Source organism: Protopterus annectens, chromosome 9.part0 (assembly GCF_019279795.1).
Source record: "Protopterus annectens isolate FY-2018-M chromosome 9.part0, PAN1.0, whole genome shotgun sequence".
Classification (NCBI taxonomy): Eukaryota; Metazoa; Chordata; order Ceratodontiformes; family Protopteridae; genus Protopterus; species Protopterus annectens.
The window spans coordinates 620,862,755-620,881,615 of record NC_056743.1 but is presented as its reverse complement, the minus strand read 5'-3'; the positions used below and the strand labels follow the sequence as shown (position 1 = coordinate 620,881,615).

At 37.4% G+C, this 18,861-nt stretch overlaps 1 protein-coding gene across 5 annotated transcripts in view; it reads right to left on the bottom strand.

The window, feature by feature from the left end:
• Positions 1–18,861, bottom strand: part of LOC122811371 (tenascin-like) — a 641,082-nt gene that overhangs the window by 322,939 nt on the left and 299,282 nt on the right. For all 5 annotated transcript variants that reach the window (XM_044083172.1, XM_044083170.1, XM_044083171.1 and 2 more), the window contains exon 3: positions 1–1,667. This exon is cut by the window's left edge and continues 16 nt beyond it. In XM_044083172.1, the coding sequence (XP_043939107.1) occupies positions 1–1,667 (1,667 nt within the window). The remainder of the gene's footprint in view (positions 1,668–18,861) is intronic.

Here is an 18,861-nt window from a genome sequence, read left to right as displayed (position 1 = left end):
ACCTGAGAACCCTTCCTCACAGAGGCATGTTCCATTTAGACATTTTCCCCTGTTGCTGCAGTCATTTGGGCAGGCTTTCATACTGCAATCAGATCCAACAAAGCCTTTAATGCAGATACACTGGCCATTTATGCAGCGCCCCCTGTTGTTGCAGTTCCGGGGACAGGATTGCTTACTGCAGTCAGAACCAGTGTACCCAGGAAAGCAGATGCATACACCATTGATGCAGGATCCTTTGCTACTGCATTTTTTGGGACACTGAGTACTGCAGTCTTCTCCAGAAAATCCAGTCTCACAAAAGCACTTGCCATTTTCACAGCGACCTCGATTGTTACAGTTCCCCGGACAGGTTTTGTTAGCACAGCTGGGTCCAGTGAAACCGACATTGCATTCACACTTTCCATCAACACAGCGTCCATTTTTGTTGCAATTATCTGGGCAGGTTCTGGTAGCACAGATGGGTCCAGTATAGCCAACATTGCATTCACACTTCCCATCCACACAACGTCCATTGTTGTTGCAGTTATGTGGGCAATTTCTGGTAGCACAACTGGGACCAGTGAAGCCAATGATACATTCACATTTACCATCAATACACCGTCCATTGTTGTTGCAATTATTTGGGCAGGTTCTGGAAGCACAGCTAGGTCCAGTGAAACCAACATTACATTCACACCTCCCATCAACACAGTGCCCATTATTGTTGCAATTATCTGGGCAGGTTCTGGAAGCACAGCTAGGGCCAGTGAAACCAACATTACATTCACACCTCCCATCAACACAGCGCCCATTATTGTTGCAATTATCTGGGCAGGTTCTGGTACCACAGCTGGGTCCAGAGAAACCAATATTACATTCACACTTCCCATCAACACAGCGCCCGTTGTTGTTGCAATTATCTGGGCAGGTTCTGGTACCACAGCTGGGTCCAGAGAAACCAACATTGCATTCACACTTCCCATCAACACAGCGCCCATTGTTGTTGCAGTTATCTGGACAGGTTCTGGTACCACAGCTGGGTCCAATGAAACCAACATTACATTCACACTTCCCATTAACACAGCGTCCATTGTTGTTGCAGTTATTTGGACATACTTTGGTGCTACAGCTTGGACCAGCAAAACCAGTATGGCAGACACATTTCCCATTAATACATCGCCCATTGTTGTTACAGTTATTTGGACAGGTTTTAAAATTGCAAGCTGGTCCAGAGAAACCAGAATAGCAGACACACTTTCCATTTATGCAGCGTCCCTTATTACTGCAGTTGTCTGGGCATACCGATACATTGCAGCTAGGTCCACTGAAGCCAGTATTACAAATACAGGTTCCTTCCACACAGCGTCCCCTATTGTTGCAGTTATCTGGACATATCTTTATGTCACATCTAGGCCCAGAGTATCCTACAAAGCACACACATTTCCCATCTATACAGCGGCCCTGGTCATTGCAGTCATCAGGGCACTCTGTTTCACTGCAGTCAGCCCCAGTGAATCCTGTGTCACATACACAGCGACCATTGATACACTTGCCGTGTTTGTTGCAGTTAGAAGGACATTCTGGATCAGAGCAAGTGGGGCCTGTCCACCCCTTCTCACAGTCACAGTTACATTTTGTAGAGTCAAAGGTCCCATGTCCATTGCATAGAATCCGAATGTCTGTTTGACCTAGACAAAAATAAATAAGAGTTGTAATATGACAGAAACACATGGGATGCAGAAAAGGAAGACAAAGTCAAACAGTTCTCTATCTTTTGACTGAAGCATAATTATAAACTTTTCCACACTTAAGTCGGTGCAGCAGTATTACTCCATCAGAACAGTTTTGCAAAGAGGGAAGTTATCGCTCAGGTGACGGATTATATTTTTGAATAATTACTCTGTGATATATAATGTAATTTATTCATTCTTTTATTGCACATGTACAAAAGGGTGGGGGGTTAGAGATTCTGCACAGAAAGTACTCCAACTAGGAACCCAACTATTGAACTAAGTACCATCAAGAAGCAATACTAACTAAATGAATAATTGTACCTTCTATACATCATAGTGAATTCATGCAGCTTTATTGATTCACCACGTAACATTCAACAAGCATCCGCTTTAATGTTGATCTCATTTTAAATCTTCATCAGCATTTTCAGCCATTTCTTAAAAGAACATAGAGTGATCTACAGACAGATTTATTTGAAACAATGTCTTGAAACAAGGCTGTCATAGTTACCATGGATACTACATTCAGTGTCATTTTATGTTGTTGCATGCAGAAATTTCAACAGTACCACACTGCATGTGCCTAACAAATGTTAAAGTATCAGTGGACATAATTGCAAATGTAAGATGAATTCAGATTGGACAAATTTAAAGCTAGGCTTCACGGTACCAGAAAATCTGAAGACAGCTATTCTTAATTTTACCCTATGCCACACAGGATTACAGTAAAAATACTCAAAAGCCTTTCTGCAGTATCACCTAAGATAATGTAAAGGTCATCATTTTAACCCTGACAATGCCACCCTCTCTGAAGAAAATATAATAAAAACACACACTTTTGAGAGAACTGCTTTTAACGACCTTGAAACCAGTGGAATCTCTAACTTAATGAATAATGCATGGGCATCGGCCAGGGTAACCACCCTGTTCATGCATGTAATTTGGACGGCGCAGTGGTAGCATTGTCGCCTCACAGCAAGAGGTTTTCCAGTTCAATTTTCGGCTGGACTGCTTTCTGTGTGGAGTCTGCATGTCCTCCCTGCATTCATGTGTGTTTTCTCCGGGTGCTCCAGTTTCTCCCCACATTACAAAGACATGCGTCTGGAGGGTTCCTCCTCAGGCTTCCACTGAAAATTGGCTTTATTCCAAGTCTGACTTTCCCAATAAAAAATGATAAATAAAAATAGTAAAATAATAATAATTTGGAAACATTTTAGAGTGTGTGACATTAAAATAAGGATGTTTGTTTTTATTAGAGACGCTACCTGCTCTATGAATGTTTACGGTGCAGCAGTGGGTGGTGGTTATTTCATACCTGTGTTGCTGACCTGTACCTACATATTCTGGCACAGGCATGTGCATTCTGACACAGGCATGTGCAGTGTGACAGCATCACTAATATGTGATATCTATGGAGAGAGAAGCATTCAGTCCATATACGTTACATAGTGCTAAGCTTATTGACCCGAATGAGTTCACTGGGATAACAGCATTCCAACATACATTATATAAAATACAATTTTTTTTTTTTTTGCTAGGAAATAGCCACTGAGATGGTAATGCCGTTTTCTAATGTACCTCCATGAGAATAACAATTTCCGCTGCAGTGCAATGCACAACTGAGTATGCAAAAAGCTTATTAATTAGTAAAGAACAATAACCATACAGATGCAGTGACTTGGGTGTAAAAAGATTAAAAAAAAGAATTAAAAAAAAATCATGAGATCAAAACAGCATTCAACAGACATTCTTTGTACATCTCAATCTTCACTAAAATCTCTATCTATACAACATGCTAGAATATAGAGTGTGTTCACGTTTACAATGCAAGGAAAGACTTTTCTTTTGGGTGATTGCAATGCTATAAAAGGAATACCTATTTCTGGGCAGAGTGACTGATGGAAAGTAATCGCCTGAGTGTAACTTACCAAGTTTACATTTCTAAGAAAGCTTTAATACTTCTGAGCTGTTTTGTGAGATCCAGTTTTTCACATTTTCCCCCTTTTCCTCACCGTTATTTAATCAAACCGTTTAGTTACTTTATTCAAGTAAAGGTGATATGGGAAGAGTCCCAGTACAAGAAAATAAGACACTTGCTCCATATAACATGATATTGCCCATAGCTGCCATGAGTGTGCCATTCAGCAAGTTTGATTTATCCAGTTTACTTGCAGGGAGTTTGAGTTTCAAACCTCACTCTCTTTACCTGAATGTACTATATCCCTCCATTACTATTCTAAAAAAAAAAAGAAATATAACATTAAAAATGTATACAGTTAATTATACAGAGAACAATAAAGTGTGAAACTAAATAAATTACATAAGCAATAATGCCCAACAAGGCGTGTGTTAATGCATAAATAACGCAAGCCCAGGGGTGAACAAGCTTCAGGCTATTACACCCCTGTTAAATTCTTTGTATTTGTTTTTTTTAATTACTGTATATATATTACTATTATTTTTGATGTAAAATAGTCCCGCTGCCCAATCTTTCAGACTTGCTGTACTATATGTAGCTGTGGCTGGTGGAAATATTTTACACCCAGAATAGAACTTTAGTCGGTACTTAACGTCTATACATGCTCTCTCTCTCACAAACACTTACACAAACTTTCAAAAAGTCTACATTTAGAGCATACATGATTAAACTCACTTACGGTTAGCATTGTCGCCTCACAGTAAGAGGTTCTCCGGTTCGATTCTCGGCTGGGGTGCCTTCTGTGCGGAGTCTGCATGTCCTCCCTGTGGTTGCGTGGGTTTCCTCCGGGTGCTCCGGTTTCCTCCCACATCCCAAAGACATGCTGTAGGTGGATTGGACACTCTAAATTGGCCCTAGGTGTGAGTGTGTGCGTGTGTGTGCCTTCTGTGGAAGGGTGGGCGCAGGGCTGGCAACTCGACACCGTAAAACTCCACTGCCAATCATGAGCGGATAGATGATCCACTGTGGTGACCCATAACTGGGAAAAGCTGACAGAAGAAGAAGAAGAATGCCAACCATTTAAAGTTTCATATCACTTAATTTTAAAGGAAAACGTGCTAATTCAGCCAATGCTCAATTTTTCTCTCTCTCACATTCAATTCTGCTTTCATGCACACAAGCACACATACACTCACGCATGCAGACACAAACAAAGACACACACACGAGTGCACGCAAACAAACACACACACACACACACACACACACACACACACACACAAACCTTTCTATTTTTTAAAGTATCTGTTTTATTTTTATACTCACTAAACAGAAAAAGAGTGAGAATAAAATCATAGTGGCCATTATCTTTTTTTACAGTTTGTGCCCCATATATGCTGCCATGAAGTAGTAGACTTCTTTTTCAGTGGGCTTTACCTGTACATTAGCAGCCTGCTAGAAAGCATCCATTGTCCATTTCAGAGTGGCAATGTACAGGTCATTCCTTCCCCAAAGAATTTTAACAGTCATCCTACCTCTCCCTGAGAAATAGTTTTTACATGGATGCATTGGGTAAAACTCTAGTACTTTACTGACACATTCCATCCTATAGGTTCTGACAAATTTACACAATAATACGTATCACCATATATTATTTTTTGTAATTGTTATTTGCAATTACTAGTGTTCAAATGTCATAGAGATTCTATTTGAAAAATTGAACAACAAAGTTTTATTTATTAGTAGAACCCAGCTTAGCTTGAGTAACAATGCTGAGTATTTGCTATAATTACCTATGAACAAGTAAGGCAGATAATATTGCAGCTCACAAATGGTAATAATCATAGCGAAGGTAAATACCAGGCAGTCAAATGTATTACAATTTTCAAACATTATAGAGTTTAAAGAGTTTACAAAAATATGAAGTGCACTTTTGAATTATTTACATGCAGAATAAAACAAATTGAAGGGTGCAGATGATTATAAGAAGCTTGTAGTTTAATAAGCCACAATTAGCTATACTGAGCACTAGCTATCCAACATGGTGTCATTGGGTAAACTGCATCATGTGACCATTTATGATATCTGGTAAGTGAAAAACCCATTTAGTTGAATCACACTTCATAGAAAATGTCATATATGGCAAATAATCCTTCACTTTTTTTCTTCTACAGGGAGCAAGCTCCACAGCCCATAACTAAAATATGTGGAGAAAAGAGAAAATGCCATATGAAGTGAATCACTGCTGGTACACAAAACAAACATATAAAGGTAGAGGCACAACAAGAAGGCAGATATTAACAATGTGCAAATGCACTACTAAACTAATTTGCCTTATAATTCCTACAGTCCTAAGGTCCTTTGCTATGTATGCAATGATTTTCTATATTTTTTACGTTTCCATGAATTGTGAATCGGCAAAACATGCTTTCAAAGATATTTTTCAACCATTTGTGATCCATTAAAAAGGCAGCTCAATGGCGTGTACCTATAGCTATCTATCTATCTATACACAACATATATATATATATATATATATATATATATATATATATATATATATATGTATATAGAGAGAGAGAGAGAGATGGGTCTGCCAGAGGTTGTTGAATGTGTTCTTTTAAAGAAAGTGTGCTGTGCATTGAAATGTTGTCAAGCACACATATTATTGAGTGCATTTTTAACTGAATGCTGCAGTTGTTGAATGAAGGAAGATGATTTGTGGCAGGTAAGGGAGGTTTATGCTCGTAATGCTCAAACATTTGGATATTCTGAATGTTTCAACATTAGGTGTTAGGAATATGCATGTGTTGAGGTGTTTGCATGCTAGTGTCAGAGTCAGGGTTAGGAACATGGATACATTTGAAGATGTGTGTGAGTGTTTGTTTCTTGTGTAATGATAGTGTTATGGAAAGGAATTTTCTAAGGTAAGGTGTAGGGTTAGGGCTAGGGGCAGTGGACAGGGCTAGCATCCATTTACAAAGGTAACCCTACACCTTACCTTAGAACTCCCCTTTTTCTAACACTACCCTTATTCAGACCGATGTAGTCTGGACATGGTGGTAGGGTTGTCTTTATTAGATCACAATAGGAAACTGTTTTTTTTTATTTATGTTTGGATTTGGAAAGTGTGTTTTTTGATATGCTGGTATCAATTTATAGTTATTCAATATGTGTACACTTGAGACACACACACACACACATACACACAGGGTCAATAGTATGTGTGTGTGTCTGTGTGTATGTGTATTTGTTTTTATATATATAAATATATATATATATATATATATATATATATATATATATATATATATATATTTATATGTGTCATACCTCTCAACTTCTTAGAGCAAAAAATCTGGACAAATCCTAAAACGATGGGGGGACAAATAGGGACAGATTTTAAATACTGCTCTTACAAACTTAGAAAGTTGATAGAATAATATGTTTTTCATTAGCATGAATTTTCTGAAGGATGTGGAGTCTTAAACTCAAATGTTTGTCATTATTTAATGACTTCAATCTTCAGCTATTTGCCAGACAAGTACAGATTTTAGGAGGAACACACCTAAAATATATATATATATATATATATATATATATATATATATATATATATATATATATATACACACACACACAGAAAGGTGGCTAGAGTGGCATGTTCAGTCTACAAATATTGTATAAATTGTTGCATAGATGTACTGGAATACCTTTAAAATGTATATTGAAGGGTTTGGGAATATTGTCTTGCCTAGGTAGCTTGCCTACAATTTGTATTAGTTAACAAACTTAATGGTCACTTAACCTGGTATAAAAGAGGCTGCCTAAAATCAAGAAGACAGGAAGTTTAGTTGTTGATTTAAGGTACATGTGAAGGAAGATTCTGGAAGTATGGGGTGAGAGCCCAGTTAAGGCTATGTGTGAGTTGTGACTGTGGATAGACTTAGTTGTTTGAGTTGAGAGTTGGACCTAGGAGGATCCTGTAGTAGTGAACCTGAAAGTTGAGCCAGGAAGAAGCCTGTTGTTGTGGAGTTGAGAATGAACTTGGGAGAAACCTGCAGTCGTAAACTTTAGAGTTGGGCCTGAATGAGGCCTGCAGCCTTGGGCATCTTTTGTAACACCTATTTCCTGTAGGGGCTTTGTGGACTGAACATTGTAATTAAGGCACTGCTTATTTTTATCTCTGAAATTATAAAGCCAAGTTAGCTGCCATTGTTTTGCCTGAGGTTTACTGAATAAACCTGGATTTTTGTGTATGTTCTACTGCTAATACCTTCATGGAACTTTATATATGTAAATATTTATTATACAGTACTGAATTTGATATACAATTCCCATAAACACAACTAGAGGCTGGCATTTATAGCACTCGTATGATCATAACTCATGTACTTCATCTTATATTGTTTACAAGCAATGCAATCATAAGGTAAAATAATGAGGAAAAATAACTTCTTGCAGTTTGCAAGACCATCTGTGCCCCCCACTCCCCCTTACTTTATTATTCTCACAAAAAGTCAGTATACTTCAGAGAAGAAGTGATCTCCAGCAAAAAGAGAAAGACCTGCCTTGCTCAATCTCCTGTATGATATAATCTTAGCAAACACAAAAGACAGAATATCAATTGAGTAAAAATACCGTTCCCTAAAAGTGGTAAGCAACAAAACCTATGCAGTTACAGCCCTGAGCTGTAATGCTTATGTGTTTCTGATGTCGGAAGTCTTTTACTGAGTAACAGAATATAAGTGTGTGTGTGTGTGTGTGTGTGTGTGTGTGTGTGTGTGTGTGTGAAAATTCATCTAATCTTTTTATTACTAATTGTCCATTGATAAAATCTTTTTTTTTTAATTACTAATTATGCTGTACCTGTAGCTTCCCATAATTTTAGTTTCCTGACACTATGTCTTGCGTATCTTATCATAATCAGCATCTTAGTTCAAATATTCTATATATTTTATTTTTATGTTCTATGCTTCAGCATGATTTATAACTCCTCCATCTTGTCTCATTTCCCAGATTAATTTGTCATTTCCCTTACTTTTACTTCCTGTTTCTCTTCTGCTGTCCCCCTTTCTAATGTTATCCCTTACCACTCATCCTATTTTTTTTGCCTCACTGCTACTTCTATAATTTAACATGCTAACTCCATTGAGTTAGCACTTTGTGTCCTTAGCTCTGTCTGTTGTTGGTACCTCTTTGCCTAGTTTTTGAGCACGTGTTATTGTAGTTCATTGTTTCTCAGTTTGCCCTTCTAGTAGATGTACTTTGTGCATGCTTTCTTCACTGCATTTACATATGTTCTCAGTATAATATGCTCAAATATTATTGATATATTATTTTTACATTATCATTGTTCCTCACTATAGTTATCAGTTACTATATTTTTAGATTTTTTAAAGATAAGAGGTACAATGAAAAACACTTAACTACATCAAAAGGATATGAATTGTAAAAGAGTACCATGGTTAAGCCCAGCAGAAATCACTTTAACTCATTCACTCCAATGGAGCTCAGGAAGTTTGCACTGTAACTTCCAATGGATGGATCCTAAGCCTTTTGACGGAATCACATTTTGTCCTCACATTTCAAACAAATGTTCATATTTCTGAAAACATAGGAATTATGAAATAAGTATAAATGACAAACTCTTCAGCACAAACTATTTTATAGTGGTAGTATTGTTTAGGTTCTAGGTCTTAAACCACGTTTTATAAATCGCAGTAAATACAGTAACAATTACATTTGTAATATTTTGTAAACAACTTTCAACATCTCAGCAACCACTCAAGTTACATAACATACAGTCAGCAGCATTGTATTCAGCTACCTGAGAGCTTTCATGAGTTCTGTCTGTGTTACTTGCTTGTTGAGATATTTAGAAAAATGTGAAAATGATATTTATATAAATTAATATCATAAAAACAACAGTTAATATCCATTTACTTGCACTAGGCAGTGGTCAAATATTAATACAGTTGAGTTTGCCATTGTTTAAGCTATAGTGTGAAATCTTTTAAGACCTTGTACATAACGTTTTTGGAATTATTGATGCAAATATGAACAAACGTTATTTGATGCCTGGCGGTATCACTTAGATTAATGAGTCAACTCTTAGATCAGGAGAGCTAATATAATATCTTTTGGGCTTAATCTTGGTTCTCTTTTATGTTTGTCCTGTTACCCTTTAGTTCGCAGGTTAGAAAGCTGACCTAGCTCAGGCACTATGGATTACTAGTGTTTTGCTTTAAGGATATGAATTGTAGGACATATCTCCATTTGCTTTGGTTCCATATTATGTAAGTGAGACTGTGTAAAGGAAGCAATGCATGCAGACTAGTGTTAGAAAAGCTGTAAGAACAATGGGAATAGAGAGGCTCCGAGGATGTGCTAGTAAAATATTTTGAGGACTGATGTAAAAAGAACACTACCAAGGTGTGTGCAATGTTTTATTTAGGTGATAATGCTATCAACATAGGTTGTACAACAGATCCTGGTTTAATATTAATCACAGTGTATGTGATATATCTAATGAAAAACATTACAGAAATTGAGATTATCAGTGCTGTGTGTTTAAGATGAACTTGCTGCTGATTGCTTAAAAATAACACTTCATAGGTGCAAAAATGGGAGGCATACCAGTGCAATGTTTAATTTAGTTTTTGATTTCCTGTTTTTGTTATCATCTGTAGTACATTCTATGCAAAGTCTGCATGTCCTCCCCATGACAATGTAGGTGTTTTTTATTGGGTACTTTTCTTTCATTCCAAATTCCAGAGATGTCATGTGTTTTTACATGAAGCATTAATCATCTAAGTTGCCTACAAGTCTGTGTGGGTGTGTGTGTGTGTGTGTGTGTGTGTGTGTGTGTGTGTGTGTGTATATATATATATATACACACACACACACACACACACACACACACACACACACACACACACACACACACACACACATATGTATGTGGCTCTGCACGTGCGCACTTTGCAAGAGTGAGTGTGCTGTTATCCTGTTAAGGGATGTGCACCCCATGCAGTACAGGTTCTTTGCCTTGAGTCCATTGCTTGCTGGAATAGCCTTTACCTCCTTCTTGACCTTATAAGGATAAAGTGGTTATTGGAGAATGAATCAGCAAACAAATATATGAAAGAAAAAATAAAATGCACTTCTAATATATAACTCATTAAAATTTCAAAATGATCATGAAAATTAGGAGTTGGCATTAGAAGTTGTAGCTGAATATTCAGGGTATTAATATATTCACAAATGGGTGCACCAAATTAGACACATTTAAAACAGATTATGCCATATATATGTCAAGTGAGCAATGGTTTGTGAGAAATGTAGTTACAAGTTTAAAGGAGTTAATAAATAAGCACACAAGCTATAAAAATGGCAGCTTTATGAATGCACTTGCCAGTAGGGTAAGAATAAAAAGCATGATTACTTTATTTATGTATTTATATAAACTCAAACAGACACCAGAAGTCAGAAGAGATAACAAAAGTCATCTTGCCACAATGCATGTTTACCTTGATTGGTAGAGGAAACAATTTATTTTTTAAACTATCCTCATTGAAAAAGTTTTCAAAATGACTGACATTGCAGACTAATTGTTAAAAAAAAATTACTGAAGCTTTCAAGCAATAAAATGCAGTCAGCCATGCCAAGGGGTTTAGTACAAGTGATAATCTCTCTTCTGTATAAATAGAGCTGGGAAATCTAGAATAAAATGTAAGGAGTTCATAAACTTTCCTCAAAGATTTGATTACTTTTTGCTGAGCTAAAAGCTTTGTCTATGGGACATACCATCCATTTTAATTGCTAGTAATTTCAGAGGCATGGGCTAGCCCTTTATTAATTATTTATTATTATAATTATTATAATAATAATTATTATTATTATTATTATTAATAACAGATAATAACAAAAACATAATTATTCTTTAGAGCTGTGTCTTCACTTGCAGGCTAAGGAATAAAAGAAATGAAAGGTAATTAATCTTTAAATATTGCCACTGCAGACCATATTCCTAATGAATCAATGACTGGATGACTGCCCATCAAAGCTAGTTATAGCTAAAGGTCTTAAAATTCTTGGATATGTACTCTTAATGAATGAAGATTTGGATGGCTGTCCTCCAGAGCCAGTTACAGATAAACATCTTTAGATAAAGATTCTATTTTAGCACAGGCTATTACATTTTAAAGAGCACAAGCTGATAATACACTTATTTTCCAATATTAAAGAGTTGCCTTCTGAGACTGTCAGAAAAAAAAAACAAATCTTCTGTGGATAAATAATAATTATATTCTGTTTTGTACACTGCAAACTTAAAAATCATGTATATAATACAGAGTAAGAATCTGAGGTTGAACTAAAGTTGTTGTTCTAATTTAACATGCAAGTTATCTATGTGAAGGGGGAGGCAAGGCTTACACCTATCATATGCTGGGGTAGTATTACTGAATGCACAAGCTATTATGGGGAGGTATTTTTTTAGTGAGACAGTTGTTTTCTCCAGATTATAGTTTAGGTTTAAAGGACAAACTCATCTAGGGAGGTTTTGTGTGGTTTTGGTGTATAAGAAGTAAAGAGATGGCTCAGATTGTGTGTTTCAGTGACGGTATTAGTTACTGTATAAATACAATACGACATCCTTCCATATCACTTTTGCAATATTCTTCATTAAAGAGATCCTTTGCCAAGGGCAGCCCTATGTCTGGCCAGGATACAAAAGCCTTAGGTTGTTATAGGGATGTTGTACTCCACATGTATGCTCCTTGCTCAACGCGTAGGGCATAAACGTGATGTATGGATGTCCATACTTCAGAACTTCTTTGCTGCCAGTCTGAACACCATCTCTTATCAGTCTGAAAGCTCTTTCATCTGTTGGTTCCCAAGCCATTTTCATAGAAGTGCCCTATTGAGGGTTTTCTTATCTTATTTTGTTGTTGTTGGGTTATGTGTCATCCAGAAAAAGGAAATGCCAGTGTGGGAGGCAGATTCCCCATAAGGCCCATCACAAGCAGTGTTTGTTTTGCTTAGGTGCTTCTCATGACCCTATACCTTGTCCTATTTGTCAGGCATTTGTCCCTGAAACTCTGTGTAGTCATCTCTCTTCTTTAACTATTTACTTAGAAAACCAATGCCTTAAATTGTTGGCTCAGGGTACAATGGCAGAATCATTCTGGCCCGAGGGTCACCCATCTACCAAGAAGAAGGCCAAGAATGTTACGTTAGATTCTTCTACTGTACCACCTCCCATGGACGTCTCACTTGAAAGTGGTGATCGCCCAGGTGATTGCCCAATTCTTTAGTCAGATTCCTCTGCTGTGACCACTTCAGAGGCTGGCATGGATCTGGTTTCTCTCATGACCTTGGAGGCTCTGCAGACATCTGTTTTGGATGTTCAGGGGACCCATGGCTGATTATATCTGAAGGGCCTAGGGGTGTTCCTCAGATTCTCCAGTGGAAGGAGATTCCCACTATGCTGATTGAGTGTTGGCAGGGTTCTGAACTGCCTAAAATGTTTAGGGCTGACATCCCTTTGAAAACTAAACAGAAGACTGAGCATATTTACCCTATTCCTAAGGATCCTCAATGTGAACAGAAGGATTTCACATGGAGTTTGTTTAGTGCTCTCATGGCTTTAAAGCCCCCACAGGGAATCTCTTTTCCTGCCTCCCCTTGGTCTTCCACTCCCCATAAGAGGCTTAAGGAGCAGGTTTCTTCTGATGAAGTGTCTTGGGCCTATTCCTCCCAGATTCCATTGCTGTTAGAGTATGGTTATGAGGAGGAGGACTCTATTAGTGCAGATTCTCCTTTTGAGGAGATTTCCTTTGGGGGTACTATTTCCCATATGATGGAGTTTAAATGGGACTGTACCCAAGTATCATGAGAGGTGAGAGCTCTCCTTCTTCCCTTCAGGCCTTCCATTCTTTGTTTCTGCCAGATCCTACCAAGATCTTTACAGACAATACCACAGTAATGTGGTACATCAACAAGCAAGGGGCGGCACAGTCTTACTTCCTATGCATACCAGCTCTTCAGGTTTGGGATGTTGCTGTTCAGTATTCCATCACTCATCAGGCAGTTTATATTCCCTCAGAGCAGAACTTAGTGGCAGGCTGAGCAGGTCCATAACATAAACTCACAAGTGAATGCTTCCAAGTGATGTGTTTCTGTACATTGTCCACCAGTGGGGTACTCTTCAGGTAGATATTTTTGCCTCCCATCTAAACAGACACCTTCCTCTTTTTTGGACAAGAGTCCCATGTCCTCCAGCATGGAAGGTGGACGCCCTCGTTTTTTCTTGGAAGGGTGTGTTTCTTTATGACTTCCCTCCCCTTCCTCTTGTACCAAAAGAATCCTGTTCAAGACAGAACAAGAGTCTCCCAAAATCTTGTTGATGACTCCCTTTTGGCCCAGACAGCATTGGCTCCCTCTTCTTTAGCATCTAGTCAAGGGCAATCACTACAAGTTAGCCCACAGGGTGGACCTACTCACACAAGACAAGGAGTATCTCCTGCATCCTTACTTGTCCACTCTTTAACTGACACTGTAGATGATGGGGTTTTTATCCCTTTTAGGCATCTTTTTCTGAGGACATGCTCCAGGTTCTGCAGGAGACCAGAAAACACAATACAAGAAAATCTTATGTCTCCAAATGGAAGAGATTTTTCTCTTTGGTGTCTTGCTCGTAAGCAGTGTCACTCATCTTGTCTATATTCAGATAAGAAGATTAGGCTTGGGTGTTCATTTTAGATTTTTATTATATACATACACATCAGGATGGATGACTGGAACATAAAACATAAGCAAACCAACTGATTGATATACACATACATGCAGTCACTCAACTGCTTACACAAAATGGCACTCTGCTTGCATGTGCTCAGTACTTATAGGCACATGTCCTCGAATAAAGGTACAACACACACACTGTAATCTACAGCCAGCATCCATTTTCTGTGGAGATTCCTCTGGTTCTCTCTTATTTGCGTGAATTGCTCCATGCTGAGCTGGCTTGCTCTTCAGTTAAAGCTCACCTTTCAGCTATTTGTGCTTATCTGTCTTTGTTTCCTCCGTTGGCCTTTAGGTTTGAGGTCCAACAGTTTCTAAAAGGCATCATTCATATTAGGCCTCCCAGCAAGCCTATTCCTGCTTCCTAGGACTTCAATTCTGTTCTTGAGAAATTGACTTAGGCTGCTTTTGAGCCTGCAGCTTTGGCTTCCTTACAACATTGTTCTTGGAAGATTGTCCTTCTGTCCTGAAGACTGTTGGTCATTACTTCAGCTAGAAGGGTGTCTGAGCTTCAGGCTTTTATGGCTGTTCCTCCCTTTTTAGCTTTTCATAGGGACGGGGTGTCTATTCATACTAATCCTTTTTTTATGCCCAAGGTGGTTAATGAGTTGTCTCTTAATCTGTTCAATTGCCTATCTTTTTCCCTTCTCTGCAGTGTACCACTAAGAAGGTTCTTCACACCTTGGATTAGCATAGACAGCTGAGGTATTATTTGGATAAGACTAAGGCATTCACAAGTCTGAGCAACTTTTTATTTATTTTCATCCTAGATCTTTTGATTTGGCTGTTTCTAAACAGATTATTTCCTCTTGGTTTATAAGTCCATTTCTTTGTGTTATTCTTTTCATAGAAAAAGCCTCTCTGTCTCTGTAGACGGTCATTCTACCAGTTCTATGGCTTCTTCTGGTACTTTTTTCAAGGGCTTGGATACCAATTCCATCCTTGAGGCTGTTACTTGATCTTCCGTCCATACTTTCACTAAGCATTACAAGTTGGACATTGTTTACAGGGCAAAGGTTGGCTTTGTCAGAGCTATCCTGAATAGCTTCTGTAGGGGTTTTATGGGCCTTCCTCCTCCCAACTTTCCTCTTGAGCTTTTGTACTCTCCCTTTAGTAAAGGATACTGCAACAGTGAAATGGATGGGCGTAGTACATTGTGTAATATCTTACCATAACAGTAGATGGCCTTCTCTTCACTGGTGCAGTATTCCCTCCTTCCCTCTTCCTACTTTTCTCATTTCCCTTTTTCCTTTCTGGATGCACATGTTCTTTTTTCCTTGGACTGTTGTTCCTCATGTGGGTTTTCAGTTTGGAGGTATGGACATCCATACGTCACCTTTATGCCCTACGCTAAGAGCACGGAGCATGCGTATGACATACAACATCCCTATAACAACCTAAGGTTTTGGTATACTGGCTGGGCATTGAGCTGCCCTTGGCAGGGGATTCCTTTAGTGAACAATTCTGCAACAGTGACGAGAAGGACATCTACTGTTATGGTAAGATTTTACATAACTGTACTTTATTCATTATATTACTGAGCTAAATCCAGACATTTGTTGCAGTTAAAAATACAGATAAAATCTTTATACAGCTTATGACAAATCTGTTTCATATTTTATACATTACTAATTTTCCTCTTAAAAATCTATAGTCATTTATCTAAGGAATTAAAACGAACTGTAGAAGTTTACCATGGCATCTAGTCACCATGCTGGGGAGCACATCAATGTTACAGATTACTATTAAGAGCCTTAAATTGCTATGTATTCAGTTTATGCTTCATCTGCAGATTATTTTACATTTTTGAATAGCATTCATAATAGATTACCAGAATTCCACCTTTTTTGAGATTAATTTGGTTTTAAACTTAGACTTAAGTCTAATGTCTATCTGGCTCATTACTGAACATCTAAATAAATGAAATTATTCATAACTAATCACTATTCGCAGGTTCTTCTACTCGTCTCAGAAATGCCCAGTATTAAAAGGCACTCTAGTGTCCTACTCACCTAGTAGAGACTTTAGCTGTAGCAATAAACTTCTACTAGTTATTAATAAATCGTAACGATTGGGTAACCTGTACATCACCACTCTGATTGGAGACTGAACGTTCTCCAGCAGGGTGTTAATGTCCAGGTAATGCACATCGAAAAACAAGTCTTTCCTCTAAACAGCAGTATATTAAGCTGCTGTGAAGCATGGGCAATTAAAATCCAAACAGCTGCCTTTTTTATGCTTGTTAAACAGCTCATTTCTGATTAATGAACATACAATTAAAATATAAACTAAGGTAAAATGAAAGCCTATGTATGTGTATTTTTGTGTGCGTGTACACGTGTGGGTGTGTGTGTGTGTGTGTGTGTGTGTGTGTGTGTGTGTGTGTGTGTGTGTGTGTGTGTGTGCGTGCACACTTGTGTTTTTGTGTGTGTGTGTGTGTGTGTGTGTGTGTGTGTGTGTGTGTGTGTGTGTGTATACATATGCTCACTTGTTGCGTTTGTTTTGGTGTGGGTGTGTGCGTTTACCTGTAGGCTTGTGTCCACATGTGAAGATGTAAGCAAGAATCTATTAAACATATACAACTAAGCAATCTGGTATATACTTCCAAATCCAGTACTATCTGAAAATATTAGACAATTATGAAGGGATAAACCTTAATTCTTCATTTAAAACTGAAATTTGTGAAGTACTAAAACAATGACAATTGAATGATTTTCATTAGATTCATCTATAATTGCTGAAGAAAAATTTGAAGCACATCATAGTCCATAGTATAATGTTTATATCTATGCATATTTGTGTGTGTGTGTGTGTCTCTAGATAATAAATGCTTACATATCTTATATTTCTGATGCAAAATATTTCCTTCAGAAATAACAAATATACTAAAGCAAGTTTGACTCATTAGGTGGAAGAACTTTTACATCAGAAATATATAAAAATGTATATAATATTTAAAAAAATACAAAATAATTTTGCACATAGCCCATTCTCTAACCACAATAATAACCTCCAGGCTGTGTTTTTTGTGGAAATAATGCCCTTTCAGGGGTATAGAGATCCTTCATCTGTGGAGTTGGGACTTGGAACACCCCAGACATTTATTATTTCTGCAATAACACTCACCCTGTCGGGCATTATTGTTTGCATACAGCACAGCCAGAAATGTTCTCTCCTTGCACTGTGTCAAAGCTGTGGAACAGCATTACTACTAGTATTAAACAATAAAAAATGGAGAGCATTTCAAAAGGTTTACCATACAGGATTCTCATAAATACAGTTAATAATGCTTCCACTAATTATGTCCATTAGTTTAAATGTTATGTTGGCAGTCAGATAGTTAGCTTGTCAGTCTGTTACTAATTGCTCGTGGCTTGTTAATTAATAATAATAGTTTGCAGTAAATTGTGCTATCTGATCTGAATGTTCAGCTCTTTTTATCTGCATGTCATTTATGTTACATTGCTGAAAAATAACTAACTAAATGAATAAATACAATCTTTGTTCAGACAGTATCTCAACTCATCCTGTCCCCTGAGCGGGTCTTTCTCCAATCCTTTGCACTGCGTAAGCTCAGACCTCCTCTCCATCCAATACTTGCCCTCTGCCTTCACCCGTATAACCATACAGGCATCCCTATACTTTTTAACATTCCACTCCTCACTGTAACTCTTTTCTATCCACTGACTAAAATACTATCCACTTTCTTTCTGTTGCTTTGTCTGTTTATCCTCTCTATCCCTAACTCATTAACTTCATATCCTTAATATTTACTGTAATGCATACATATTTTTGCAATATAATGGTTTTTAACCTTGTAAATATATTGTTACTTCATATTATAGTATTGTATAATTGTCACTAAATAAACTTGTATAAAACGTTGTCACTGCACCAATTTTTTTAAACTCTGTTGTAAAAATCGTGCTAATTATGTATTCATTTAACTTTTTGTGATGCTTTTCTCCCTTAGCCCCCAAAGAAAATGGGCACTACCCAGTCACATTCTCTGTCAGCAAAGAAAAACAAACAATAAACAGACAAATATATAACTAATTGTAAACACCTCTTCTTAAAAATGTACAAGATATGTATAACCCTTATAACATAGCTCACACAAGCACACACATACCCACACAGTGACAGTAAATGTAAAGCATTTTCTAAACTATATTATATAGTTTCAATAGATGATAGCCAAATTTATTAAATTGTATTATTTGGTTTAGACATGCAGACACGGAGAAGAACTTCCACAATGAAAACGTTTCATAATTGTCACAGCTCCCTTGCTCTTATTTATTTATTAATACGTTTTTTTTTACCAGCTTTAAAGAAAAAAATAGAATAATGCTAGTTTTGTATGTTTGCACATCCATATATGTACACATCGTACTCTCTCTCGCTGTGTGTGTGTGTGTTTATG